This window comes from Chionomys nivalis, chromosome 1, assembly GCF_950005125.1.
Source record: "Chionomys nivalis chromosome 1, mChiNiv1.1, whole genome shotgun sequence".
Classification (NCBI taxonomy): domain Eukaryota; kingdom Metazoa; phylum Chordata; class Mammalia; order Rodentia; family Cricetidae; genus Chionomys; species Chionomys nivalis.
The window spans coordinates 61,395,424-61,410,435 of record NC_080086.1 but is presented as its reverse complement, the minus strand read 5'-3'; the positions used below and the strand labels follow the sequence as shown (position 1 = coordinate 61,410,435).

Here is a 15,012-nt window from a genome sequence, read left to right as displayed (position 1 = left end):
AGCAAAACCCAGAGCTGAGAGGAAACTCCAAGCTCCCTGCCCAGGACCTAAGAGTGGACTTGGGGCAGGGTGGCCCACTGTTTCCCTTAAGCTCTGCTTCCTCCCTTTTGTACCCCTCTTCCTGCTGCTCCCTCAGCTGTCGTGTCCCCTACCCCCACCATCAATCCCAAATGCCTGAGTGCCCTGTGAGGCCAATGCCCCTCCATGAGGCTGTCCCAGACATCTGACAGGCTCAGCTCCCTCTGCCCCACAGTGACAGCTGCAGGGCCAGCTCCACCAGCTTCCAGAGGCAGCTGGCCTCCCCACATTGTGGCAGTCGGCACTCCAGAGCTGGCTCAGGATCTGAGACCCAGTGGGGTAGACTGCACCCGCTCCTTGGTGTGGAAAATGAGGGTCAAACAGGGCCAGCACGCGTCAAGACCCAGCACAGGCACAGCTGCTGGAATGCCTTAGCCTTTGCTCTGCCTTGCTTCTTCTGGTCCACAGAGTCTGCTTTAACGAGCATGTAAATAACTGTCCACAGGGCAGCAGTGTCATAGGAGATATGCCCATTAACTATCACGGGGCTGTTGTACACACAGACTCCCTTCTCCCCAGCTGCCCCTGTGCCTCCAGGTCACTTTGCTGCATCTCTGGTCCTTCAGGCCTCCTGACTCACTCCTCACAACCACTGCTGTCTCTTACTACCATCTCTTACCTACTCCCCCCCCCCCCCCAAACCCCAGTCAGGCAAAGACATCCCACCAGGAAGGGATCATGTGCTGACCTTTCTGGGTCAGCCAGTCAGAGATCAGCAGCAGCCTACTGGGAGAGGACTGTCCAGGGACTGGCACCAGTCCATCTCTGCCCAGCTGCGCTGCTGGTTACTGTGTCCAGAGTACTGGCCAGGGCTGATTGCACAGGTCACTACCTGGGTGACCGATTGTCACCATTTGCGGCATCTATCCCATTGGCCATGAGGTTAGGGGAAACCCGAAAGCTTCTCAAGACTGTATGATAACGCAGTTCAACCAACCAGCCCACCCTGGCACCTGATGGGCTTTGAGGGCTTTAGGGAGCCAGAGCCTAGTGTGGACTCACACTCTACCACAGACTGCACACAGAGCTCTTGAGGGCCAGTGTCAGACCCTCAGAAGCCCGTTTAGGTGCAGTCCCCATCCTGAGCCTGGCAGCTCGCTCCAGGCATCAAACTGAAATCTAAGCTCATTTCCAAACTCCAGCCTGGGCACTAACTTCAGAGTGTGAATGCCTACCCTACTTCTGAAGGTGGCAAGGGTCAGCACAGGAAACAGGAGCAAGGGATCTGGGTTGCTGGGCTGGGACATTTACACCTGGGCTCTGGCCTTTGTACCATGTGGACATTTGGCTTCTACCCCACTCCACCCCAGCTCTCCATTCACTGAGCCCAAGGCTTAGCTGGCCCTACATGGAGCCACCTACCTTGAGGAACTTATACAAAAGGAAGGTGAACCAGTTGGTTAGCATCTTCTCTGCCACCGATTCAGTCCTGCGGGAAGAGCAGCAGATGGGAGAGTGGAGTCACTTCTACCATCCAGCAGGCACAGGTCCCCACGACTCCCATAGTGACCATACCCACAGGCCAGGCTTCTGTCATTGTACCTCCGCAACAGCAGTTTGGGGTGGTTTTTGCTTTCCAGGTTCTTCTCAATGAGGTCAGACAGCAACTGCTTAAGCACGCCCGTGGCGTACTCCATCTCACCCTGCAGGGCTGTCATGATGAGGGAGGCCACGTTCCCACGGTCACGCATGGAGAAGCTACGCTGGGCCTCCAGGGTACGGATGAATGTCAATAGGAAGTGCTTCTTGGTCAGCAGCTGCCCGAACAGTGTCAGCGACTTCTCCACATTGGCCTGCACCTGGGGGGCACACGGTCCTGACAGCTAAGGCAGGGAAAAGGCCAGGTTGGCCACACTGCACAGTGGAGCTCGGCACCTAGATCCTCCAAGAGACCCGGGCAGGTGAATTGTAGAAAGTACCACAGAGCCTAGGCATGGAGAGGAACCAGGATCCCAGGCTAATGGGCAGTTAGCTTGGGTGAGGCCTGGGGCACTGCTCTATGCCTAGAATCTCCTTTCTGCCTCCTGAAGCACTACAGATACTAGTGCCACCCAGAGGAAGCTACCTGTCCAGAAATCAGGCCCCTGCCTCAGAGCTCAGGGTCCCAATCCTGAGCAGGAATCAATGTGGGTCTGACCCCATACTCCTTAACCTTTCTCTGGAAGGCCATACCAGCCCCCATTCCCTTGGCTGTTCATCGGTCATGCCCTTGGCTGCCCAGCAGCCCCCAGAACCTCTGAGCTGGCAATCCTACCTCCATCTCCTTCAGTACAGGATGATCCTCAATGCCAGGGAACAGCACTCGCATGGCATAAGTACGGTAGTCAAGGAATGGTATGCCGGCACCATCCAGGTCGCTGGTCAGCTCATGGATGTCCGTCTGTAGCTCTGCAAAGGCTGTGGCCAGGTGTGGGGTCAGGGGCAATGTGGAGTAAGGGCAGCATTCCTGAGACTCCCCTCACCCTTTGCTGTTCCAGCCTTCCTGCTGTCTGGCTAGGATCACTGGTCCTGACCTTAAAGAAACCAACCAATGTACTTTTCTGTGCCTCAGTTTCCCTAGTTTAGGACAAAATTCTCTCAACACCACTTATCTCAGCCTCTGCCACCTTCCTGGGACTGAGCCAGAGCCAGTTAGTAGGACAAGATAGGGTCAGTGGTGGTGACTGCCTCAGAAACACCTCCTGCCCCAAGCTTCGGTCTCACACCCCTGCTGACCTTCCTTGCACTCAAGGGCCACGCGTGACTCCAGGTTGTCCATTTGGAGCTGCAGTCTCTTGAGGGTACGGTCAGCATCCCGGGACTTGCGTTTGTAGGCAATGAGCACGGCCACGATGACCAGAAGCAAGAGGCCACCACCCCCACCGATACCCACGATGGCTGGCAGTGTAAGCAGGCTATCCGAGTACACCTGCAGCATCCCAGGCGAGAACTCAAAGCCACCGGCCCGTACCTGCCAGATGGGATATGCATGCTCAGAGGGTATCAGTCCCTCAGAGCTTCAGGCCTCTGTCCAGCGGCCCTTAAGGCCCTTAAACACCTGCCTGTGGGTAACATCTCTCCAGCAGGTAACCTGAATGGCTAACAGGTGGAGATGCTGGAACACAGCACATGCCCAGGTAGCTAGTGCACGAGCACTCAGTAGTGGGACGTTAGTGAGCGGGATTCACATTGGTGAAGATGGTGAGGGCTGAATGGGGCCTGCATTTGAGCTCAGAGGTAGGACTGCTTTAGAGGGGCAGGGTTAGTAGGTCAGGAGGTTGGTTCCAGAGACCACAGCTAGGCTGTGACAGGGATTTTCTGGCTCTCTGCATAAAGCAAGATGGGGAACACACCGTGACTTTGTGCTGCCCTGTGAGATTGGGCGCTTCACACAGCAGCTGGGTCTCAGACACGGTGAGGATACAGGGTGTAGAGCCGATGAGCACCGTGTAGTTGAGCCTGGAATTGCCAGGAGCAGGTGGCAGGAGATTCCGTCCCTGCAGGGAACAGGGTACAGTGAAGGCAGTCCTGGGGCCTGTCCCCTGGCCCCAGCTGCCTATCTCAGCACAGTTTCTGCAGCAGGAGGCCACAGTGGCTGAGACCCACCTTGAGGATGAGTGGGGAGCTGGGCTTCAGCTCCAAGAGCCCAGTAGGGCTGAGCGGCTCCAGTACAGGGTCCGGGTAGTAGAGGAATGTGGAGCTGTTGAGTACCAGCAGCGTGCGTACATTGTCCATGATGAAGCCAAGCTCATCTGGCCGCTCTCCCAGTTCTGGTGGGCTGCGCGTTGGGTTGTGTATAGACGGCGCCCGGCACACCATGGTGGTGTCATTGTACACCATGCAGCTCTGGGACATAGGCACCAGGACCTCAGGCCAGCCCTCCCATTGTGGGCCAGCTACCCGATGACAGCCCACCCTGGGAATAGTGGCTCCCTGTGAGGATGCTCTAGGCATCAAGGGAACACATGTTCAAGATGTCCACTCTCTGACGGCTGAGGGCCTGACATGCCAGAGCCCAAGGCTCACCCCTAGCTGACCACTTCGTCCTCAAGGCCTCAGCACAGACAGGTAGGCATGGGGAGGCAGAAGCAGGGGTGTTAGCAGCAGTAGTTCTGGTCTAGGCAATACCCACATGGACAGGGTGAGGTAGGGGACCAGAGGCATGGGGCATTCACTCACATTCTCCCTCTCAACACCTCCGTACTTGGCCCGGATTCGAGGTTCACGGACGGTAGCCAGATTGGTGCCTGTGACTGTTAGGAGGGTCCCACCACTAAAGGAAGGAGTGAAGAATCAGACAATGCCCTAGGCCTAAAAGTACAAGAGAGACACAGCCTCTTCCTGTGGGAGCAGGTGGCTCAAAGCTCAGCCAGAGCACTTCTTGCCAGGATTAACCACTGACTTAGGAAGTTGCCAGAGCAAGCCACCATGGAACACCCAGGAGAGGCACTCCCTGACCTACAGTTGGGAATGGGGAGGTGCCCCCAGCTCCACAGTAGGAATGGAGAAGGGCTTCTAGCTCTGCAATGGGAAACAGGGACCGGTTCCTTGCTCCGCAGCAGGTCTCCCACCTGTTGATGCTCCACTCGGGGTCAATCCTCAGGATAGTGGGGTCTTCAGTATAGTTGTACTTCACTTCAGGGTTGGAGAGCTGGGCACGGTTGATGTTGATGACAATAGGGGCACTGCCAGGGGTCTGCCCGGGTGGTGTCAGGCAGCGGATCTCTCGAGAATTCCTCCTGGGATGGAGTCAGGATGGGTGAGGGCATGGAACACACCAGCAGTTCTTCATGGTGGCTGAGCACTGGCTCCCAGGGAAAGGCATGGGCCTCACTCAGATGGCTACTGGGATGACAGCTATGGCCCTAGAGTGGCCACCAGTGTCTAATCCTACCCTGGACCCTGGCTGGCCTCCCTATCTTGGGTCTTACCTATACTTGGCTCTAGAACCTCCCTTGGGCATGAACTCCACCCCATTTTCCTAACGACACAACCTGTAATGCAGATGGATGAAATGGACCCTGCCTGCTACTGGCTATTCAGGAGACCCTGGCCAAGCCTCGAAAGCGTCAGTCAGCCATCTTAGTCCACCCTGCCAGGCTTGGGATAAACACACCTTGCAGATGATAGGCTGTTGCTCAGAACATCAGAGACACTAAACTATACACCTGACCCTTTCCACTTGCCAGCACTGCCTTCTCAGACCTCTGTACACAGAGCTCCACCACCACCAAGGGCCTTGAACAAAACAGCCCCTCCTTCCCTCTGCACACACACACCTGGAAAATGCCCTGCCCCTAGCAATAGTACATTGTCCCGGGGAATGGGGTCACAGGTCACCTTCATTAACAGTCAGCAAGGCAATACCTGTTCTGAGGCCCTGTCCCTTGGCTGTATTACCTCAGGCTGGAGGCCCTACAGCCGCCAAGCTGCAAACACCAATGATTAGCCTGATAACGGGTAATTACCACAGGAAAATATTTAAAGGACCGTTCCATTATCATCTTTAATCTAAAATTATCCACTTCAAGCCTCAAGGCTTTTGTTAAGACATCTATTTTCTCTATTAAACTTTTAAAAAAAATACTTTTTATTTTGCTTGCAAGAGAGATGTCTCCCTTCTCCTTAGGAGGGGCTAGGGTGGTGGCAGTAAGTAGTACCTACTGAGGCCAGGCCACACCCCTTCCCACTCTGGAGGCTGGCCCTCTATCTCCATGGCAACCTTTTCTGCCTCTAGGTTTCCATAGAGATCACCCCACCAGGTTTTCCATACCCGTTACCCAGGCAACAGGAGGGGACAGCAGAGCCAGGAAGGAAAGCTCTGTGGCCCCTGACTCCTCTCACCCCGTACCAGGAGAAGGAGCAGGGCCGGCCACCAATGGACACAGCCACATCACTGCCTGCATTCAGATGGCTTCCTTCGATGCCAATCCATGTTCCTCCGGACAGAGGCCCGCGGGAGGGGCTCACGCGGTAGAAGGTTGGTGTCTGCAGGAAGATGATTTGTTGGAGGGAATTCCCTCTTGGGTGCATACCCTAGCATCTGGGTCCCTTACTCTGTGTCCCCAGATAGTCAGACAGCCCAGGGGGCAAGGGTAACCACTCCCTTGTGGCTGGGCTCAGTCTAGGTATGGGCAACAGGAGCTATACTAGACATGAATCCAGGCCGGCTTCTGCAGCAACCCTAGACACTTTCTGGGGTAACAAGAAGTAGAGGGCAGCAGGATGGAGCTTACCACAAAGGTGAAACGCTTGGGGGACAGGGCTCGGTAGTGGGGGGAACAGTCCCGCACACACACCTCCACCAGGGCGTCATGGGCCCGCAATGTGCTGGCATCTCCGATCTCACAGACAATCCTGTGGGCATGGTGGGGCTCAGCACTGCAGAATGGCTTCCCAGGCCATCCAGACCCCTCACCACCCACTGTAGTCTGCCTTACTGCTCTGCGCTGATGTACTCGCTCTCCACAGGGCTGCACAGCACCTTGCCCACGTGCACTCCTAGCCGCACATCCTCGAACCGCAGGCCCAGATTCTCGCCAGTGATGGTGAGCCTTGTCCCTCCCTGCCGAGGGCCTGTCTCTGGGGACAGCTGCAGGAAGGTAGAGGCTGGGGCGGACACAGCAAGGTCTACCGTGCCAGGTGAGAGGAGGTGGTAGGTGGGCTTACAAGGGTGGGGTTAGGCAGGTATTGGACCGGGTTTCCAGATCCTACCTTGAGAATCTTGGGGTCTGTGCAGCGGCTGCTGCCATGGTGGGCATGCATCCAGGAGGTTGGTGAGTCAGCTGGGCAGTGGTGACGGAGAGAACAGCGACGTTCAGCTACGCACCAGCCACACTCAAAGCGTGGGTCTGCCTTGAGGCAGAGGCCACAACTCTGGCGCAGGGCTGGGCACTTGTAGAGGTGGGCTGTGACAGGAAGGCTGGTCAGCATGGACCCATATGCCATCCATTCACCCAGGCCACCAGCCCTGCTACTCACCCTGTATGTTCTGGGGGTTGTCAATGACAAAGTTGCCATTCCACACAACTGATAGGTTCACAGGCAGGTCACTGATATCATTCCCCTCATAGGAGTACTGTTGGAAGCAGGCATAGTGGTCATGCTTGAGGTAATGGGTCACTACCTCTATGCCACAAAGGATCAAGGGCGCCTATGGGGCCCTCATCATCTCTGAAATTGACTACTGCCTACATGCAAGATGAACTAGAACACATACAGCTCTTCTGCCCATCTCTTCACACAGGGCTTCTCTTCTGGCTCCATGGCCCTGCTCCCTCCTACCAAACTCTATCTCCAGCAGCCATGAAGAAACCACACCCATCACCAGCCTCCAGTCCTATCCTCCAAGGCTGCCTCAGATACCACTTCCAACACCAGGGCAGCCTTGGCTGAGAGCTTCAGTCAGCCGTCTGGGAAAGTAGGGCTAGCTGGGCCCAAGAGCATCAGGAAAGCTCTGTAAACATCAGTCTTTGTCTACTAAGCAGGTCAGGACTTCTGAGGTGTGAGGTATTTGGGACCCCACAGCCTGAGCATAGATCAAAAGACCACTGTCCTGAGGAAAGATTGCTGCGCCCACTCTACCTAGGTTGGCCTGTGCTTAGGGTAACAGCCTCAAGGGCTGGGCCTAAGCTTAGCTGCCTCCCACTTTCTGCAGCTGATGACCTCGGCTCTGTCTTGTGTTCAGGCTGAGGCAGGCAGCTTGACGTCTCTGAGGGGTGGCTCAGCAATTCATCACTATTTTATCTGAAGGAATTTAATTGGATCCTATCAAATTCCCTGATACTCTCTCTTCCCTTTAAACACTGCTGAAGGGAAGATAAATGGGGGTCTACAGAGAAGGGGACATCGGAGATGAAGGGTGGAGAGACACAGGAAGCAGAAGCAAGAGAAAAGGGGTGATAAGAGTCAGAGGGAGTGTGGGGGGGGTACAGGTTATGTGAGGAGCCAGTAGGAGAAGGAAGGGAGGTGACCAACAGCATGGGAAATGGGGGAGTGCAGCCTTCCCTGCTGGGCAGAGAGCTATGCTTCCACTAACCTGCGGCCCATGCTACCCTGGCAGCCGATTTAACCCCAACCACTGCCCTGTTTGACCTCTATCAGCTAAGGGCTCCTGGAACCAGGGTGTGGGACAACTAAAGCCTTGTCAATCGTCCTGTGTACACATGCCCTGTCAATCTGATTATAAACCTGTTCCAAAAAATTCACTGCCCTCCTGACTATAAGCTTCCTGGGCAGAGGGGAAAATGAGGCCACAGTAATCAGTGAGGAAAGTTTGAACCTGAGCTTGGGCCCCTGTGCACCAGAAGGGTTTGTTCCATAGAGAACCACAGTCAAACACCAGATTTGCTGAGCTCAATGACAACTTTGGGAATGCCACTGTGAGGTATGAGTCTTCCACCAAGGGTTTTCCCTGACCCACCCAGCAAGGCCACCTGCTGATGTTCAGATGGCTGTGGTGTGGACACACTCCTTAGTGGTCATTGTATCTGGCTATTTCACTAAGGAACTCAGAGCCACCATGAGCCACTTCCCTACACCACTCATACTCACCAAGGGCTCAATGGTGGGCCAGGGAGCCAGCAGAGTCCCCTGACCTTCCCAAGGCACACCTGGCCTCATACGTCATTCTGGCCTATTTTCCCTAACAAACCAGGTCTGGGACTGGGTGGGCAATGGCCCACTCCAAAGCATGGCACACTCCCACATTGCCTACCCGCCTGCTGTTCCCTCACCGAGGAGTTCTGGCATTGCAGGCTGGAGCTGTTGAAGCGCAGTGCAGTGACGCGGGCCGGGCTACCTGGGATGTGGAAAAGGCACTCGTACCCTCGCTGGCCTGACTGTGGCTGTGGCAGGTTCCGTGCGGCCAGGGTGATGGGCTTCACCACACCCACTGGCACATAGATGTGGGTAGAAGGCAGGATCTGTGGGCAGTCCTGGGGATACAGCAAAGCTCTGGCTGAGCTGGGTCTGGTGGCCAGCAAGAAGTAAAAGTTCCACTGTGTCCCAGGCTGTGGTGGCTCACAAAGTCCAGGCTCCTTGTGTCATTTTGTAACTGAGCACCACAGGAACAGTAGTCTTTAGGTCCTGCTCCCACCAGGCTGTAGCTTCACAGAGGTCAGCCTATTCACCCTGGCCATAACCTAAAACCCCGCTACTCTGGGGCCACAGGTACCCCATCTGGTCCACAGCTGCACAGACCCAAAGCAGGAGCCAAGAATGGAGTACTGGGGTAGCAGGCTCTCAGCTGGGGGTCTGGGAGCATATAAAAATAGCCTGGGCCCTGTAGAAAAACAGGCACCCCCAGGGCCAGGGTTTCAGCAACAATAACTGATGCAACGCCTGGCTTGCTTGCAGCATGGCTGGCAGCAGCCTCAGGAGGAGGTGCCCCGTGGGAGCCTGTGGAGCAGCTTTAAATAGGGATGCTGAAAACAGGCCTGATCCCTGGGGGCTGCCTTGGCTCCCAAGGTGGATATAGGCCGAGGATCTGCTCCGCAGGGCCCATAAGGGCCTGAGCTCTGACCCAGCCTCTCACAATTTGACCCCAGAAGATCTGAAAAGGCTCAACGAGCAAGTCTGTGGCATGCCCCTGTATCCATCCATTGGGCACTAGCCCCAATTTAGGTGGCATTCCTGGTGGAGACACTGTATGCAGGGCCACATAAACACTGCTGCTACCATCAGAGGCGCATCTGGTAACTGTAGCCCAAGAATTGGTCTGTGATGGGACCCAGCTGAGAGAACAACCAACTTAGCTCAGCCTGTCCTAGAGCCCCTAATATCCCTGCTGAGCTGGGTTTACCATCCACCTACTAAAACATACCAGGTTGAGGCCAGCATTGCTCACTACCCCCTGAAATACCCTGTGTGAGTACAGCAGGCAGAGAACAGACATGGACCCTGGCCAGATGCTCCAGCCTGCCCATTATCCCAACAATCCCTTCCAGCTATCAATCCACTGGCCACACCGAGGACGGAAGGCCTCCCTGGTGTAACTTCTCCTCACCTAGACTCCAGTATTCTTTCCAAGCCCAGCAGCATATCTTCTAATTATGAATTCCAGAAATCACAGGCCAGGCTAAGTGGGGCCCTCTGGGGGCACACAGAGTCTAGCTGAATTAATCCTACCAGCCACTTGTACCTCAGGCCCTGCTGATAGGTCACAGATCCCTTTGGATCTATTGGTTCAGGGCCAGGGACCAGCAGCCCTGAAAAGTCTACACTACACCAATTCCTTGTTTCTCAGCAGTTCAAGGAGAGACTGGCAGACACCTGGGTAGTGGAGCCAGGGTCCCTGCCTATGGGCTCCTGATTCCACCTTCACTTGAGGATCAGCCCAGAAGTAGCCAGAGAAGGGGATGTTTTAGGACTCAGGTCAGGTTCCCAGACATCTGATCCACAGCTGTTTTCCTCATGCAAACAAGACTGCTTCCCTATTGGGAACTCAGGTTATCCCAGGGTCTGGCAAGGGAGAGAAGCCAAGAGTGAGGCCCACCAGGCCACTGGGGAAGTCATATGATGGGTTTCTTGTGGAAGGCCAGTTGTACCTCTCCACTCCTACAGTAAGGTCAGAATGCGGTATTAAGGGGACATCCCAGGTCTCCGGGACTGTCAGCATGAGCTCTGCTGACCAAGCCTCCGCGAGGTTCCTTCTAGGGCCAACCACTCCATCCTGGCTGCCCATTTCACTAGCTGCTCAGTAAGCCCTGAGTGAAGCAAGGGCAGCCAGGTGAGTGCCTACAGGTCTCTCTCCATCTCCAGGCCAGTATCTGGGTATACACAAAAGCACCTGGGGCTAGAAAGTCACAGGAATATGTGAGCCTGCATTAAGTCCCCCAGAGCCAGAGGCAGGGAGATGTGGTCTGCTGCTTGTCACTGTCTATTCCAGGGTTTCCAAAGACTTTCATTTGCTAAGTCTGTGGTTAAACAACACTCCTGGTAATCCATACAAAGCTGCAAAGAAGAGTGAGCACCCAGGGGATCAACCCATTCCCCAAAAGAGCCTTGCCTGACCCCAGCCCTGTGCAGACAAACCAGGTATCTATGCTTCCCATCCCATTCAGCAAACATGGTTTTGTTGAGGACCTGAGCAGATTACCACTCCAGGACGACATTTCCTCTGTTTAATAAAACTTCCTGGAGGTGATGGGCTAGTCAGGACATGATCAGAGGGACACCAGAGAAGAAACCTGGGCCACCTTGGCCTCAGGACAACAGGGTCCTCCGCATTCTACTAGCACTTTGCTTTTTCCAGGGCACTCACTGCGCAAGCCTCTCTGGAAGCGGCCTCAGTCCAACCCTGGCCAGCTCCCAAGGTCCCTGGTTTGGCTCCTGCTGCCTACCCTGGATACTGTGATCCAGTTCCCCGGATGCCACCTTTCCAGAAAACCCACCCCACCACACCACTGTGTCCCTGGCTCTCACTCACCATCACAGCCCCTATCCCCATTAGGTTCAGAATCCTGCCTTCTACTACTACCTTGTTCTAGTAGAATGTTAGGCCAGCAACTAGGGGGTGGGGAAAGTCCAGAGGAGGGCAGGCTCATGGAGCCCCACTCATACATAATGACCTCCAGCCAAGGTTTCTAGACCAGTCCAGCTGGACTGCAGCCCCAACAGACCCAAGTGGGAGAATTCATGGCCTCTTCCTTCCCATCCCCACGACAGTAAGATGAATGGGTCCTGCTTCAAGTCCTGTCCCCACACCAACACAGACCCTAACCCCTTCCCAGCTTCCCATCCACGCAGGCCTGCATGCCCAAGGTGTCACAGGTTCTAGGAGGAGTGGCCTGCCACACATTCAGTCAGATTCAGCAGCAATTACCATGTGGAGCTTAAGAAACCCACATAGCTCTGCTGTTAGCTTCCCTTGCTGTCTGGAAGAGGACTGTCATGAGACCCACTGGTCAGGCTGCTCCAGCCCAGGCTTCTAGAGGGCTCTTAATCTTCAGTCTGTCTCCCAAGGATTACAAAGGACACCCAAGGACACCAGCAAACGTTCCCAGTTTGCCCTCAGGCTACGACATTTAGGAAGTTGTCCCCACCTTGGTCACACCTCATAGTGTACAACAGGTATCCTGGCCACCTATGGGAATTGTTGGGTAACACCCTGAGGGTCACTGGTACTTCTGAAGTCTTATCCAGTCTTACCTCAGACACATTGACACGGCCTTCCAGAAAGGCACAGTCGGCCGCATTGTTGGTGCACACATGACGATATTTGCACCAGTGGCAGGGGAAGGAGCCATTGACACATGCCAGGCAGCTGCAGGGGGAGAATGGACAGTTAGGTCTAGGGGCGTAGTAGCTTTTATTTCCATCATGGGTCCTGCCCGGTGTGCTGTTACTCTTTGGAGTGCCAGCGCCTTTGCCTCTGTTCCAGAGAAGATAACCAGACCCTCTGCCTGCTGCACAGGTCTTGCTGAAAATGGTCTTGCCTACTCTGGCTCTCTTCCTCTTCATTAGGCACGGGTCACTGCAGTGACCACTGGCCCTTATGACTGAGAACCAGAACGTGCTTCGAAGACAACAGAAGCACATGCCGCAAGCCCACTCCAATGGGCTCGGGTAGCAAGTGGTTCCCCCAGCTACTCAGAGCCTCAGTCTACCTCCACCTGTCCTATCCAAATCAGCTCCACCTGGACAGGTGCTGCTCAATCTGCATCTCATAATCCTGGGAGTTTGTAAAGACGGCCTTGTGGCCTCTAGAAAACACCTTTTACCTGCCCTCCAGGATCACCCTACCAGTTCTGGTCACCCTTGCTCCTGAAGACAAACAACTCCAAGGGTGCCTGGCTACACACTGTTCTGAAGACAATCTATCCTTCCTGGACAAGAGAAGGCCAAAAATAAAAGCATGACAGAAAAGCCAGCCAATCCCACCTCCCAGGTCAAACCTGTTCAAGTTCTCTCTAAAACCCCCACCCTTGCCCTGGCCTTCTAAGGACCCTGTCTTGACCAGTGCCCTGGCTAGTGAGTGGACTATAGTTTGCCCCCAGCTCCCTTGTACCTGAAGCGAGGTGCTCACAGCCAAGGTGTGAAGCAGCAAACAGAGCTAATTCCATCTAACAGCCAGAAGTCCCAGGACTAGGCGGAAGCCAATGCCTGGCTGTCCTACTGTGCAGCAGCTATAGCCAGGTCAAGTTGGCACTGAGGTGCCATGTCTGAGCTCCACAATGGCCCAGATCATAGTCTCCCTCAGAGGTCCTGGCCCCACTCTGATGACCAGCAGGGCTTTTCGTAGGTCACATCTCACTCTTTGACCAAGTTTCTAAAACAGCTCTCCACAGCCACAGCCTTCCTCCATGCTGCCTTCAAGGCCCTGCCCAGCCAGCTCTTCTACTGGCAGGCTGCTTTTGTGGGGACCGCTTATCCTGCCTGCTTGACTGGATGTTAGCCGCAGGAGGGCAGGCCTGCAAAGTATCTGCCACAAGACCACAGGGATGGAACTGTAGCAAGGGCACGGTCCGGGGACACTCACGACTGGTGAACACTGCAGTTATAGAAGACAAAGTCCACAGATGCAAACTTCTTCCCCGTCTCCTTGGACTTGAGGTAGAGCTTCACCACCCGCTGGTCTCCTGCAGAATACAAAGGCTAAGGTACAAGGGCCATAGACCACAGAGCCGGACACCCATGAAGAGTGCCCAGATGGAAGCCAGCCCATTACACCTCTAGCCTAGGCCCCAGGAAGCTGATATCCCTTCCTCAGGTGGCCAGCAAGGAGTCAGAATACAACTTCCTCATGAAGGTTGGGCTAAGTGGGTTCACTGGGCTACTTACTTGCCAGGTATTGAGTGACTAACTGGACCACAGTAGGCAGAAAAGTGCTGTGTTTGAACCCCCACCAGGGTTTCATCACACACAGAGCAAATGTCCTCACCTCCACTCTGACCTCTCCTCCTGTGTCTGTACTGCTGAGCAGGAAGTGAATCCACTCACCTTGGCCCTGTGTGATAGGTGCTACTTCCCGGGCAGAGGGTGAGCGGCAGTGGATGCGGCCATCTTCCAGGATGCTCTCAGTTTCTGTGAAGTCCTCAAAGGAGCAGTTGACACCAGCTGAGAGGTCAGGCACATTCCAGGCCTGCAGCACAAGCTGGCGGGTGGCAGAAGGCCTAGGTGAGTGGCTGACTGCCCCACTTGCTCCACCCACTGCTCCCTCCCAGGCACCTCCAAGCAGCCACACTCACCGGCACCTGGGACATGGTGACTGACACATTGCGTGGCTGGACAGTCAACTGTACACACTGCAGCAGGTCAGAGGCAAACCGCTGGGGCTCATCTGCCCGCTCACAGGCATCCTGCCTAGAGCAGCTGTAGGTAGAATGTGCTCAGGTTGGGCCCATAGAGGTTCAGAGTCCCCAGGGCTACCAGAGAGGGGTCCCTGGGTTGAGGATATGGCTTCCTCTGCCCCCACCTTATGACATTACCATCATTTGTCATGGGGTCAAATGAGACCTCAGGTGGCTCCAGGGCAGCTATGACTATTGAGAGACACACAGACGGTTTCCAGGGCCACCAGACCAAATGTCACCCACCCCTTCAACCCAGACCTCCCAGACTCACACACTGTGCAGGACACACCAGCCACAGTGGGGGTCCCGAGACCCCAGGCACAGCTCACAGGAAGTATATTGCACACAGCTTTCCACAGGTACCCGCGTCACCTGGAAAGGAATCACAGTGTGAGGCCTGGCTAGGCCCATCCCAGCCTCCCAGCAGGTCCCTGCAGTCCCCATCCTGTAGGAGCACAGTGTACTCAAAAGTCAGGCTGCATCACCCTGCCTCAGCTAAGTAGATCCAAGGGACAGCAGATTCAGGACAGGTAGCCAGATGAGGCCTACAGCTGTGACCACTCTGTCTCCCACCTGTCTAAACTCCTTTCTGGTCTGTGCTTGTGAGTGAGAGAGAGACTTGTCAGTGGAAGAAGACTGGGGTTAGCCCCAGCAGTGCTCA

The 15,012-nt window shown here is 55.1% G+C and overlaps 1 protein-coding gene across 1 annotated transcript in view; it reads right to left on the bottom strand.

The window, feature by feature from the left end:
* Plxna1 (plexin A1) overlaps positions 1-15,012 on the bottom strand; it is a 46,533-nt gene that overhangs the window by 12,349 nt on the left and 19,172 nt on the right. Inside the window, exons 5-23 of the mRNA XM_057759922.1 lie at positions 14,623-14,723; positions 14,247-14,370; positions 13,999-14,152; positions 13,538-13,637; positions 12,208-12,322; positions 8,793-8,993; positions 7,039-7,135; positions 6,772-6,965; positions 6,498-6,649; positions 6,294-6,414; positions 5,909-6,045; positions 4,629-4,796; positions 4,237-4,330; positions 3,664-3,903; positions 3,411-3,554; positions 2,794-3,028; positions 2,333-2,475; positions 1,621-1,877; positions 1,441-1,507 (exon numbers count right to left, since the gene is read on the bottom strand). Of these exons, the coding sequence (XP_057615905.1) occupies positions 1,441-1,507; positions 1,621-1,877; positions 2,333-2,475; positions 2,794-3,028; positions 3,411-3,554; positions 3,664-3,903; positions 4,237-4,330; positions 4,629-4,796; positions 5,909-6,045; positions 6,294-6,414; positions 6,498-6,649; positions 6,772-6,965; positions 7,039-7,135; positions 8,793-8,993; positions 12,208-12,322; positions 13,538-13,637; positions 13,999-14,152; positions 14,247-14,370; positions 14,623-14,723 (2,844 nt within the window). The remainder of the gene's footprint in view (positions 1-1,440; positions 1,508-1,620; positions 1,878-2,332; positions 2,476-2,793; positions 3,029-3,410; positions 3,555-3,663; positions 3,904-4,236; positions 4,331-4,628; positions 4,797-5,908; positions 6,046-6,293; positions 6,415-6,497; positions 6,650-6,771; positions 6,966-7,038; positions 7,136-8,792; positions 8,994-12,207; positions 12,323-13,537; positions 13,638-13,998; positions 14,153-14,246; positions 14,371-14,622; positions 14,724-15,012) is intronic.